This window comes from Artemia franciscana, chromosome 1 (assembly GCF_032884065.1).
Source record: "Artemia franciscana chromosome 1, ASM3288406v1, whole genome shotgun sequence".
NCBI lineage: Eukaryota > Metazoa > Arthropoda > Branchiopoda > Anostraca > Artemiidae > Artemia > Artemia franciscana.
This window is the reverse complement of record NC_088863.1, coordinates 33,443,217-33,456,802: the sequence shown is the minus strand read 5'-3', so window position 1 is coordinate 33,456,802 and position 13,586 is coordinate 33,443,217. Positions and strand designations below refer to the sequence as shown.

General features: G+C 37.9%; 1 protein-coding gene across 1 annotated transcript in view; it reads right to left on the bottom strand.

The window, feature by feature from the left end:
* The window catches only part of LOC136028707 (muscle-specific protein 300 kDa-like), a gene marked incomplete in the record, with an annotated part of 463,479 nt that overhangs the window by 352,788 nt on the left and 97,105 nt on the right, over positions 1-13,586 (bottom strand). The window contains 1 exon segment of the mRNA XM_065706609.1: positions 30-194. Coding sequence (XP_065562681.1) covers positions 30-194 — 165 coding nt within the window.

Sequence of the window (13,586 nt, the reverse complement as noted above, 5' to 3'; positions counted from 1 at the left end):
CAAAATTGGAAAATAGAAAAAAGTTTCACCTTGTGTTCGAGATAATTTAATTTTGCAGCTCGTTGAGCTGATCGTTCGGGCAGAAGTTCGAATCGTGTAGCCATTCGCTGCATTTGTTCAAGAGGAACATTTAAAGGAATATCCTTCACTTCCTTGAATCGTTTCGTCATTGCCGGTAGCTCTTTGAAAAAACTCTAAAAATTTGAAAAAAAGCTTTAAAATTTGAGTAGTTGTAAGATCAACTGAACCAATTCTGTCAAGTCAACTCCAAAAAGTTCCTTGATTTGAAATATCCCATAGGTAATAAATCACTTAAATAAATCCAAATACTTATAAGTCCCTGAATCACACCACATTTTTATGGTTGGGTAGATGGGTGCAGCTGGTACTTCTTCCTATGGACTATTCCTCCATAAGAATACACCCTATGGACCAGCAATAACTCTGGAGGATCATTTATTCTGTTATTTTTTAATCACACCGGGTGCTTTCCTCCAGGAGGCATTATCCCCCAGGGTATCACCTTCTTAGCTGACATATTTTCAACACATTAAAATTCGAGGCAACATGTCATTTAATAGTCCTTTTAAACATCTGATGGTAAAGAACTAGAAGCACAGAGCGAAAGGTAAACGAAACCCCATGATGGAACTTTTATTACACATCAAAATATACAAATTAAAAGAATCTGCTTTTTATTGTGATTCCAAGTATAAGTATTACATTCATTTTAAGCTACCCGTCAAATATTATGGGCTTAAGCAAATGCGTATAATTATCAAACGGTCATAAGATATCACAAGAGAGCTCGTTCAAACGGAAGTCCAAGATGTAGGGTTTTTTTAATTAATACAAAAAATAGTGCCACAAAGAAATGTCCTTTTCTGCCTTTTTGTCCAGCAAAACGTAATTTTGGCTTGAGTGGCGCGAAAGAGTTTTCAAGAAAAATCTAAGATTGCCATTCAGTTCAAAGCGATTATTTTTTTCAAATTAAGTCGGTAGTGACTTAAAAAATAAAAAAATTTTAAACCACAAATATTATCTTTTGAATACCAAGGACAGCAAAAGTGACATCTGATTCGTTAAACATTAGGTTGCTACTTACGCAACCTGATGCATCCTTACAAATTTGGAAAAATCGACAGTTGGCTTTTCAGGGAAAATTAAGTAAAAAAAAACAAGTTTTTTTTTAATGGAAAGTAAGGAGCGGCATTAAAACTTAAAACGAACAGAAATTATTTCGTATATGAAAGGGGCTGCTTCCTCATCAACGCCCCGCTCTTTACGCTAAAGTTTGACTCTTTCTCTTAACTCTTACCTCTTTAACTCTTAACTCTTTAACTCTTAACTGTTTTAACCTGTTAAAACAGTAAAAAAAACTTTAGGGTAAAGAGTGGAGCTTTGATGAGGAAGCAGCCCCTTTCATATACGAAATAATTTCTGTTCGTTTTAAGTTTTGATGCCACTCCTTACTTTCCGTTAAAAAAAACTTGTTTTTTTTTTTTTTTTACTTAATTTCTGAACGTTTTTGAATCAATGTATGTTTTGATTTTGGCTCTCCGCAGATGAATAATTAAAATAAAATTTGCATATTTCTTTTTTTGGCTAAATGGCTTTCTCATAATTTTGATCCAATTATTTTGTAAGAAAGGAGCGGGGGAGGAGGCCTAGTTAAGCTCCGATTTTTGGTTACTTAAAAAGGCAACTAGAACTTTTAATTTTTTACAAATGTTTTTATTAGCAAAAGATATACGTAACTTACAAATTAGCTTACATAACGAACTTCTGTATTCTCATGTTTCTATTACGTATATGAGGGGGCTCACACCCCCTGGTGAGTACCTCGCTCTTTACACTAAAGCTTAAATTTTGTCCCAATTTCTTGAGAATGACCCCTGAATCACAAAAGCCGTAGAATAAACAGTTGAAATTACTAAAAATACTTTAGCGTAAAGAGCGGGGTATTAGGAGGAGGTAAGCCCATCATCTGCGTAATAATTTCTGTTCGTTTTAAGTTTTAATGCTTCTCCTTACTTTCAGTTGAAAAAACTTCTTTATATTTATTTTTCATTGTTTTTTTTAAATACTGCTAGAAAATCCTACGCTTCCATTATGAAAATTTTCTTCCCCCATGACAAATTCCTCCAAGGAAAGTTTCCCCAACATATCCCCCTCTTATCAACCCTCCCCCACCTAAACATCCCCCCTGAAAACGTCTGTGCACTTCCAAATAACCATTACTATATGTAAGCACATGTCAAAGTTTGTAACTTGTAACCCCTCCCACGGGGACTGTGGAGGAGTAAGTCGTCCTCAAAAACATAGTTGTAAGGTTTTTCGACTACGGTGAATAAAATGGCTATCTCAGAATTTTGATCCGGTGACTTTGGGAAAATAATTAGCGTGGGAGGGGGCCTAAGTGCCCTCCGATTTTTTGGTCCCTTAAAAAGAGCACTAGAACTTTTCATTTCCGTTAAAATGAGCCCTCTTGCAAAATTCTAGGACCACTGGGTCGATACGATCACCCCTGGAAAAAAAAACAATAAAAAAAAGAAAAACAAACAAATAAACACGCACCCGTGATCTGCCTTCTGGCAAAAAATACAAAATTCCACATTTTTGTAGATAGGAGCTTGAAACTTTAACAGTAGGGTTCTCTGATATGCTGAATCTGATGATGTGATTTTCGTTAAGATTCTATTACTTTTAGGGGTCTTTCCCCCTATTTTCTAAAATAAGGTAAATTTTCTCAGGCTCGTAACTTTTGATGGGTAAGACTAAACTTGATGAAACTTATATATTTAAAATCAGCATTAAAATACATTCTTTTGATGTAGCTATTGGTACCAAAATTCCATTTTTTGAGTTTTGGTTAATATTGAGCCGGGTCGCTCCTTACTACAGTTCGTTACCACGAATTGTTTGATACCTCTATATAAAGCAATGAAATCAAACAGTTGGTGGTAACGAACTGTAGTAATGAGTGACCCGGCTCAATAGTAAACGAAACTCTAAAAAACGGAACTTCGATACTAAAAGATATATCAAAAGAATCGGATTTTTATGCTGATTTTAAATATATAAGTTTAATCAAATTTAGTCTTTGTCATCAAAAGTTACGAGCCTGAGAAAATTTGCCTTATTTTGGAAAATAGGAGAAAACACCCACTAAAAGTCATAGGATCTTAACGAAAATCACACCATCGCATTCAGCGTATCAGAGAACCCTACAGAAAAAATTCCAAGGTCCAATCTACAAAAATGTGGAATTTCGCATTTTTTGCCAGAAGACAGATCACTGCGTGTTTTATGCGTGTTTATTTGTTTGTCTGTTTGTTTGTTTTTCCAGGGGTCATCGTATCGACCAAGTGCTCCTAGAGTGTTGCAAAAGGGCTCATTCTAACGGAAATGAAAAGTTCTAGTGCCCTTTCTAAGTTACCAAAAAATAGGAGGGCACCTAGGCCCCCTCCCACGCTCATTTTTTCCCAAAGTCAACGGATCAAAATTTTGAGATAGCCATTTTGTTCCACATAGTCGAAAACCCTAATAACTATGTCTTTGGGGATGACTTACTTCCCCCCCCCCTCCACAGTCCCTGGGGGAGGGGCTGCAAGTTACAAACTTTGACCAATGTTTAAATACAGTAATGGTTATTGGGAAGTGTACCGATGTTTTCAGGGGGATTTTTTGGTTTGGGTGTGGGGTTGAGGGGAGGGGGCTATGTGGGAGGATCTTTCCTTGATGGAATATTTCATGGGGGAAGAGAAATTCAATGAAAAGGGCGCGGGATTTTTTAGCATTACCATTAAAAAAAAAACAATGAAAATATAAACATGATGAAGTTTTTTCAGTTGAAAGTAAGGAGTAGCATTAAAACTTAAAACGAACAGAGATTATTACGCATATGAGGGGTTCTAAAAATACTTCAGCATAAAGAACGAGGTATTTAGGAGGAGATAAATACTTCGCTCTTTATGCTAAAGTATTTTTAGTAATTTCAACTATTTATTCTACGGCCTTTCTGATTCAGGGGTCATTCTTAAAGAATTGGGACAAAACATAAGATTTAGTGTGAAGAGCGAGGTATTACCGAGGGGAAAAACCCCTCATATATATAATCAAAAATATAAGAATATAAAAGTTTGTTACGTAAGTTAATTCTTAAGTTACGTATATTTTTTAGTAATAAAAACGTTTGTTAAAAATTAAACGTTCTAGTTGCCTTTTTAAGTAACCAAAAAATTGAAGGGCAACTAGGCCTCCTTCCCCACCCCTTATTTCTCAAAATCGTCTCATCAAAACTAAGAGATAGCCATTTAGCCAAAAAAAAGAATTAATATACAAAGTTCATTTTAATAATTTATGTTCGGAGAGCCAAAATCAAACATGGATTAATTCAAAAACGTTCAGAAATTAAATAAAAAAACTATTTTTTTTTTTACACTGAAAGTAAGGAACGATATTAAAACTTAAAACGAACAAAAATTACTCCGTATATGAAATGGGTTGTCCCCTCCGCAATCCTTCGCTCTTTACGCTAAAGTTTGACTCTTTGTCACAATTCTACTTTTTAAAACAATTAAAAACTTTAGCGTAAAGAGCGAGGGATTGCGGAGGGGACAACCCATTTCATATACGGAGTAATTTCTGTTCGTTTTAAGTTCTAATGTCGCTCCTTACTTTCAGTTAAAAAAAACTAGTTTTTTTTTATTTAATTTTTAGTAGAAGCGAGTGCTGAGTGAAAAAAAAAGAAACGTGGATGAAAAAAGTAATGAAAATAAGCTAACAACATTTTAACATAGTAAGTAGTTCTGCTTATTTATTTCGACAGTTCAAAGTGGTAATATAGCGGAAAATTTGGCACTATGCCGAAAAATCTTAAATTTTTCAAACAATCAAAAGAAAAATCTTAGAACATAGTGGTTTTTAGGTGTTAATAGACCAAAGTTAGGTCCAGTGGAGGAGAAAGGGAACTTTCTACACATTTGTCCCTAAAAATATTTGCAGTCCACACAAAATAAAAGATTATTTTTGAACGTTTATCTAGTTCTATTAATACCTATGAAATACTGAATGATTGAAAAACATATTATGGGAGGGTAACTGGATTGCTAAATTAGGAGAAGGAGGAATAGAAGTCTAAAAAAGTGCATTTTTATGCTCAAGTTTTTTGGCTTTCCGAGAGAGGCTGTTCAGACGGATATGCATGCAATTCAGCTCCCTCTAACCTCAGGAACAATTCCAAGAAGAAGAAGAAGGAATTGGGTCGATCAGCCACACTCACAAAAAGCATTAGAATACCATCTTGTATGTTGTTTGCCATGCACCTTGCCGAATTAGATGAACCCGGTCAAGACACCCGTTGTATCTTTCATCTTATTTTATAATTGTTATCATGGCTAAACTAATCAAAAAAATTAATTCAATAAAAATTCATGGTTGAGTGCAAAACTTGAAGCCTTCCTCATTTGAACACATTTCATTCCCTAAGACCAAAGAAGCAAATGTTATTTGGCTTTGGATCCGTGGTTGTCTGGCCTCCAATGATTTGGCGGAATATAATAGGATTCGCTAGTCCATGCAACATGTAAATGTGGTTTAGTGTTATAATTGCACTAAAACTGTAACAAATTTATTTCAAGCATTTCGAAAGACAATGTTGTTGCTTCACTTGGAGTTACCAGACACAAACACGCATTTTTTGCTCTGTGAAATGTTTCTAGGAAAGCACTAGTCTAACGTAAAGAGCAGGGTTGATGGGGCCGCATTCCCCTCCGAATAGGGTAATTTATGTTTGTTTCCAGTTTTAATTCAACTCTTTACTTCCATTTGCGAAATCCTCTTTATTTATTTAATGGCTAAAAACGTCAATGACAATTGAAGAACAAGCGTGGGGACGCGCCAATATTTTTTAAGGGGTTCGGATTCTAGAGAAGCTCATTTGTATAGATGTAGGCGGAAAAAATATGTGGAAAATAAAATATAAAATAATACGTTTAGGGGAGGCTGGGCCTGTATGTACTTCTGGGCAATGGTCTGCACAGGAGCTATCTATGGCTGCACTACTGTACTTCCTAAAGTCTTCTAATTTCTAATTTATAGCTTTTATCGAAAGTATACAAACAAAAAGAAAAATTATTTTGTTTCTAAAAGGAAAATTTTAGCTCTCTACTTGGAATTTGACTGATTGCATAGTACTTTTTTATATTTATGAAATATTTGTTAGAAAAAAGTGGGAAGTTAAAACCGGGAAGTATTCAAGAACTATCCATCAACGATAAAATATAACACGGCAAGAAAAGCACACAGAAAAACAAACAGAAATTAAACATCAAGTCATATTACAAAATTTCAACAAAATCAATCAAGTCTCTGTTATAATTCCGGAGAACTGGCATGGAATCAAATCAAATAACGTTATAATTTGAACTGACGCATAGAATAAAATTGAGCTGAAATAACACAAAGGCTGCCAAGATACACAAATAGAAACCAAATATAGGGACTTGATTCCTAGAAACCGACAGTTGTGAGGAGCGTCTCATGAAAAGGCGAGACGTGTTTAGATAGAGCCACATCAAATGGTCGATTTTTTCTTAAGTTCAATTAAGTTTTACGCAGAACCAAAACAAAGCTAAATTGGCTTCTAACTTCACGCTGTCCAAATACTTTACCCCCCCCCCTAATTTGCAAATATATAGCCCAAATTATGAAACCGGTTTATTCTCGAGTTTTATACAGCGTAATTTTTGAGTGTTGCTGCTATCAAACAGTTTGTGGTAGCGAACTTGTAAGTAAGGAGCGACCCGGTTCAAAAGTGACAGAAACTCAAAAAAAGGAATTTTGATACCAATAGATGCATCAAAAGAATCAGATTTTAATGCTGATTTCATAAATAAATTTTATTAAGTTTACTCTTACCCGTCAAAAGTTACGAGCCTGAGAATATTTGCCTTATTTTTGAAAAAAGAAGCAACCTATATAAGTCATAGAATGTTAATGAAAATCACGCCATCTAATTCAGCGTATCAGACAACCCTGCTGTAGAGGTTTCAAGCCGCTGTCAGCAAAAATGTGGAATTTGGTATTTTTTGCCAGAAGAAAGATCAAGGATGTGTGTTTATTTGTTTTTTGTTTTGTTTTTTCCTCTCAGGGCTAATTGTATCGGCCCACTGGTCCTAGGATTTCGAACGGAAATCAACAGTTCTGTCCAACGGTCATTTCTTCCCAAAGTCACTCGACAAAACTTTGAGATAGCCATTTCGTTCAGCATAATAGAAAAAAAATCTGATAACTAAGCCTTTGAATATGACTTAATCACCTATAGTCCCCGAGGGAAGGGCTGGAAGTTGCGAACTTTACCCATTGTTGACATATAGTATTGGTTATTGAGAAGTATACAGACGTATTCAGAGGGGATTTTTTCTAGGGGAGGTCGGTGGGAGAAGGTTACGAGGTAGGATCTTTCGATAGAGGGATTTTTCACAGCGAAAGGGAATTATCCATGAAAAGGGCGCCGGATTTCACAGCATTATTTAAAAAATATCATAAATTAAATTAAAAAACAAACAAGTTTTTTCAACTGAAAGTAAGGAGCAACATTAAAACTTGGAACGAACATAAATTCTTACGTATTTATTCTAATTAAACATTTTGTGATTCAGCGGTCATTCTCAAAGAATTGGAACAAAATTCGAACTTTAGCGTAAAGAGCGAGGTACTGACGAGGGGGCGAACCCCTCATATACGTAATAATTTATGTTTGTTTTAAGTTTTAATGTTGCTCCTCACTTTCAGTTACAAACAATATGTTTTTTTATTAAATTTAGTCAAAGAGTTCGTGGTAACGAACTTGTAAGTATGGAGCGACCCAGCTCGATAGTAACCGAAACTCTACAAATCGGAATTTTGATACCTATAGATTCATCAAAATAATCAGATTTTTATGCTGATTTCACATACACAAGTTTAATCAAGTTTAGTCTTACCCATCAAAAGTTATGAGCCTGAGAATATTTGCCTTATTTTTGAAAAAAAAACGGGAAAACACGCTCTAAAAGTGATGGAATCTTAATGAAAATCACACCATAAGTTTGAACGTATGAAAGAACTCTACTCTAGAGTTTTCAAGCTCCTATCTGTAAAAATGTGGAATTTTGTATTTTTTGCCACAAGAAAAATCACGAATGCGTGTTCATTTTTTTTTTCTTTCCAGGGGTAATCGTGTCGACCCAGCGTTCCTAGAATATCGCAAGAGGGCTCATTGAAACTTAAATCAAAAGTTCTAGTGCCCTTTGTAAGTGACCAGAAAAATTGGAGGGCAACTAGGCCTCCTTCCACGCTCATTTTTTTCCAAAGTCACCTGGTCAAAATTTTGAGATAGCCATTTTGTTCAGGATAGCCGAAAAATCTAATAACTATATCTTTGAGGATGACTTAATCCCAACAGTTTCCGGGGAAAGGGCTGCGAATTTTTAACTCTGCTCATTGTTTACATATAGTATTGGTTATTGGGAAGTATAAAGACGTCTTTAGGGGGAATTTGTCTGGTGGAGGTCGAGGGGAGAAGGTTACCTGGGCCGATCTTTCCATGGAAGAATTTGTCACGGGAGAAGTGAATTGTCCGAGAAAGGGGGGGCTGGAATTCCCAGCATTATTTAAAAATCGACCAGAAATCAACTAAAAAAAAAAAGTTTTTTTTAACGCCCTCTCTTCAGTACCTCGCTCTTTACACTGATTTTTTTTAGAACTTTCATAAGAGTTACATATTTTAATTAAACCGCATTTCTGATTCAGGGGTCATTCTTAAAGAATTGAAACAAAATTGGAAAAAGTCACCCGATCAAAATTTTTAGATAGCCATTTTGTTTAGCATAGTCGTAAAACCTAGTAACTATGTCTATAGGTGTAAAATGACCCCCACAGTCCCCGGGGAAGGACTGCAAGTTGTGAACTGTGCCCATTATTTACATACAGCATTGTTATTGGGAAGTATACAGCCATTTTTTTGGAGTCGTGCTTGGGTCGGATTTCTATGAGGGATAATCTTCCTTGGGGAGGTAAATTTCTGGAGAGAGAACATTCCAGGGGAAATGATACAGTGGGGGGTTTTGACAGAATTACTACACGAAATTCTTTTTAATTGTCTTGCATTGTCTTTGCCAAATTTCTTATGTGGAGATGTTCCGGGGGTGAGGCTTTTTTCCGCGTGTTTTGTTTTCTGAGAAATAATTTCCACGTAAGGGGGCATTTCTGGCCGGATCGAGAAACCGATTAGAAATTAAAAGTCTTATTCAAATAGTCAGAGCGCCAGATTCTGTATCTCGCTTATTTCGATTAATACCCATGCCGGAAGGTACAAAAAGTTAAGGGTGGATCCCACGGTAGTCAACCATGATGAAAACGAATATCGTAGGGCGCATGTTCGCCGTTGCGGCGTTTCTGAAATATAGGCCAAAAACACCAAATTTGGCCTATAATGGGGTTCAACGATTCTAATTTTTTTTTTACAGATAAGATTGGTCAAATCCAGCGTACTCTTACACCAATAGAAAAAAGAGCCTTGGGGCTACACGAATATCATTTTTGTTTGTAAAAAAATAAAAACATAATACACTTTTTACTGCAGTTTTAAAAAAATCAGATTTTTGTCAACAAATTTCTAACAGAAAAGCTAAAAACTCGAACTTTTTTTCAAGATAAAGTAGTTTTTTTCTATTAAAAAATAAAGCCCGTTTAATTTCGAACACATTGAGCTAAGAAAAAAAGTTTAAATTATTGTATCAGGGGGGTCTACAACTTTTTTAGCGAGTGTACCCGATAATAGGAATTTTGTTTAGTAACCTGCTACCTAGCGGGAAGTTGATTGATAAGCTAAGCAGAAGAAATTGACAAGCAGAAGATGAAAAAGAAAAGAGAGTCAGGTAGGCCAAGAAAAAAAAAACAGTTACTTCAGGTTTATTCAACATGTGATCCTGGAGCAGATACCGATTTGCTGATGGATGATAATGAAGAATATAACACAAATTTGGAGGATCGAAAAAAAATGAAAGAAATAGAATTTTTTAAAGCACTTTTGGTGTTGTAAAGTTGGCTGATAAAAGGAGTGTAAAAGTTTTGAAAGTATATGGGGTATCGTACGATACCATTCGACGACTCCTAGCAATAGCGGTAAACGAAATGAGGCCTCCCACCACAGCAGACAGCGTCTATGTTCCTCCTGGCTAAATAAAAGATGATGATTCTTTCATGCATGACAACCTCGACTTTCTATGGTCGTCCCTCGATGGCACATCGACTCATATTACTAGTATGGCAACGGTGCAGATGTCAAAGCTCTCAAAGGACACCCAATCAAAAGTCGCCGTGTCATCTAAGCGCCAGAGAAACAGGATAGTTGAATGTCTACCGAAAGAAAAGCTTGAAATCAAGTGTCAGGGATCGAATATCTTAAGGAAAACGATGATCGAGAAAGAACTCCTTCCTGTTAACTTACTTCTCGAGACTCCAAAAGAAATTAGACACCTGGATAAGGCAATAATGCTGGCTAGAGAATGCCCAACACAGTTTGTGGCTACAGAAGAAAGTCCCCCGTCGTCACCAAGCTATCGTACGATTTGCAGTAGTCTCGAAGGACAATGTTCCTGAAAGCAACGTGTTTTACTTGCCTTTCCTTCATGAAGCACCAAACAACCATGCAACAGTCTAAAAATCTCTGCGAACGTTCATGGTGATAAGTAAAGCTGTCGGATGTGACGATACAGTGGTCACGCAAGATCTCTTCATTTATCAGCCAGCACAGGGAGTGAAAAGCAAATACCCGGGTGACTTCAAAAACGTAATCCTACGGATGGGAGGCTTCCACCTCCTGATCAGCTGTCTCACGGCAATTGGTAAGATAATGGACAGCTCCGGACTCAAAGAGATTGTAGTGCAGGCAAAGCTGCTGCTTCCTGGTACTTGCAAAAAGGTATTTCAAAGGAAAGGCTACTAGCAAGCTATCAATGCCAATTGCATACTGTACGAGGTCTTGCTAGCCCTTTACTGGGAGTCCTCGGAAGAGTATTACTCCGAAGCACAAGAAGACTTATCACGTCTGGACCAGCTGGGTAGTGCCATTGAGTTATTCAGGACTTCATTGGCAAACGGTATTAACGCACGAACTGCACTTCAGGAGGCAAACGATACCTTAATCACTTTGGCTCCCATAATGAATGCCTTCGAAACCCTGCGAAATGCGTCACCCAATTTTGCTTTCTGGCGGCAGTTCTCGGAAATACTTGAAATAGCGATTTAATTCATTCGATCTGAACGAGACTGTGACTGGGAGTCTTATTTGACTGCAACTGCTCGGATGTTGCCATACTTGGCGGCGGCTGACCATCCTCAGTATACAAGATGTCTCACACAGTATGAGACATTGAAACATCACGAAGACAATCAGTCGACGACGACGCAATTACAACTTTCGCGAGATAGAGTTCAAGACATTTTCACTACATGTGGTAATCCGTTCAGCAGAGTGGACTTCGACCTAGTGAATATTGTGACGTCAGAAGTTGTGGACGAATAGAAGATTGTTTCTGACAGTACTTGCGTAGCTACAAAAGGAAAAGAGGTGGTTGAGGACTTTCCGTGCAACAGGAAAGACGATGTGAAAAAGGTTGCACTCCGAACTTTCCCTTCAGAGAGAAAAGCTCAGAAAGTGAAGGGTGTCCCTAGAACCGATCTCCTGAGCTCTGAAGTAACAGCCTTGAAGAGAATCATTACTGCTCAGTTGAGCTACGGCGAAGAAAGCAGTTGGAAAGATCCTCACAAAAGAGATTCTTCCTTTCCCCCCATCCATTTTTGAACATCTTCCGCAACAATCAACCAAGACATCCTCTGGCTGTAAAATGAGGACGGGGAATATAGCTGTGCTGTTGAACTGGCTAAGAAAAACAGGAGGACTTGCAGCTTGGCCGGCGACTTTGAAATCCAAATAAACAACATCAGCTACAGCACAAATCATTGACTTAATGTCCAAGATATGGTCATATTGGCCTGCCAGGTATGAAACAGTCAAATCCTCCGCGGAAAGATTGCTTCTATCGTTGCTGAATGATCTTCCAGAAGGTATTCCTGAAGTCCACATTGTCGCACATCGGTACGACGAGTTGTTTGGGAAGCTCACGGACACCAGAGAGTCGATCTCCTAGAAATCAGCATGCAGACTCCGACGAGGGAAAGGGAAAAACCTCCAGATTTCCGCTCTTAGCACAATTGCAGAATGGGATGCCGTACTTACAAGCTCAGCGTTTAAAAGCGGGCTCCTCAAAATTTTGTATGAAACCTGGGAGCAGATGGGTGATCAGCTTCCGAACGCACTCAACCTTTTTCTCTCAGGTGGGTTCAAAGAGAGATTCAAAGTGTCTCTGATCAAGCGTGAATGCATTCCAACTTTACCAGAACACTGTGACTGCGAGGAATGCTTGTCCTCCAGTCACAAAGAGGCTGAACAACGCCTTATGACACATGCCAAGTACGCTAGCCGTTACACCTGTAGTATCGTTGTGCATACCAACGACACAGACGTGGCAATAGCCTGTGTTCATTTTTTTGAAAAGCTTGAAGCTGAAGGACTGAGGAAACTTTTCTTGAAGTTCCCGACTTACATTATCCCAGTACACGAGCTGGCGGATGGAGTCCACTTGTCCAAATAGGAGCAGATTATGTCACCGTTCGTGCACTGTATGTCAGGGTGTGACACGGCTAACTTTTTCTTCGGCGTCGGGAAAGTTTCTTTCTTAAACACGCGGCGTCTCCAACTTTTGCCTCAAAAATGTTGTCTGTGACGGAGCGGCTCAAGGATGCAGAAGGGAAGTTTTCAGTCGACACGTTTAAAGAAGTTTACGACCTATCAAAATCCCTGGTCATTGAAATGTACGGTAAACTGGCCGGATTTAATTCACTGGCCAGTGTAAGGGCTTACATTTGGTGCCAGAAACAAGATTTGAGAAGACTGCCACCTTCTGACGACACCTTCGAGCCATGCATACGAAGAGCCATATTTGCTAAATGGATAATTTTGTCGTCAGTACAGGATCGACCGAACATTCCAGATCCACTTCTCCATGGATGAAAGATGGCTGAAGGGGGAGCATTTGTGGTCGTCTCGAGCTGTAAAGAAGCATCAAGCCTGTAAGCTTACTGCAGATGCAAAAGTGGAAGATGCAGGAAAGACTGTAGCTGCTCAAAAATGAAAGGATGCTGAAGCTTATGCTCCTGCCGTGGAACGAGGAGGCCATGCAGGGAGTCTGACCTTGCCCCATCTGAATTCTCGGAAGAAGAAAAGGAGGAGTATTTTTGAAAGTTTTATTTGATACCTTTTACTTTTAATTACAACAGGTCCCTAATCAGTCACTATTAAACCCAATTTTACGGGCAGACCAAGTGAGACAACTACAGTGCGCCGACTGAATCCATCTGTGAAGCAGAATTCTTTCATGTAATAAATAGCTCAGTCGTATAAGTGGCAAATCAGGTCCCAAAAAGGTAATTGCAGACGTCTTAGTACACCAGAAAACATATTCGTCCATTCTAAAAAA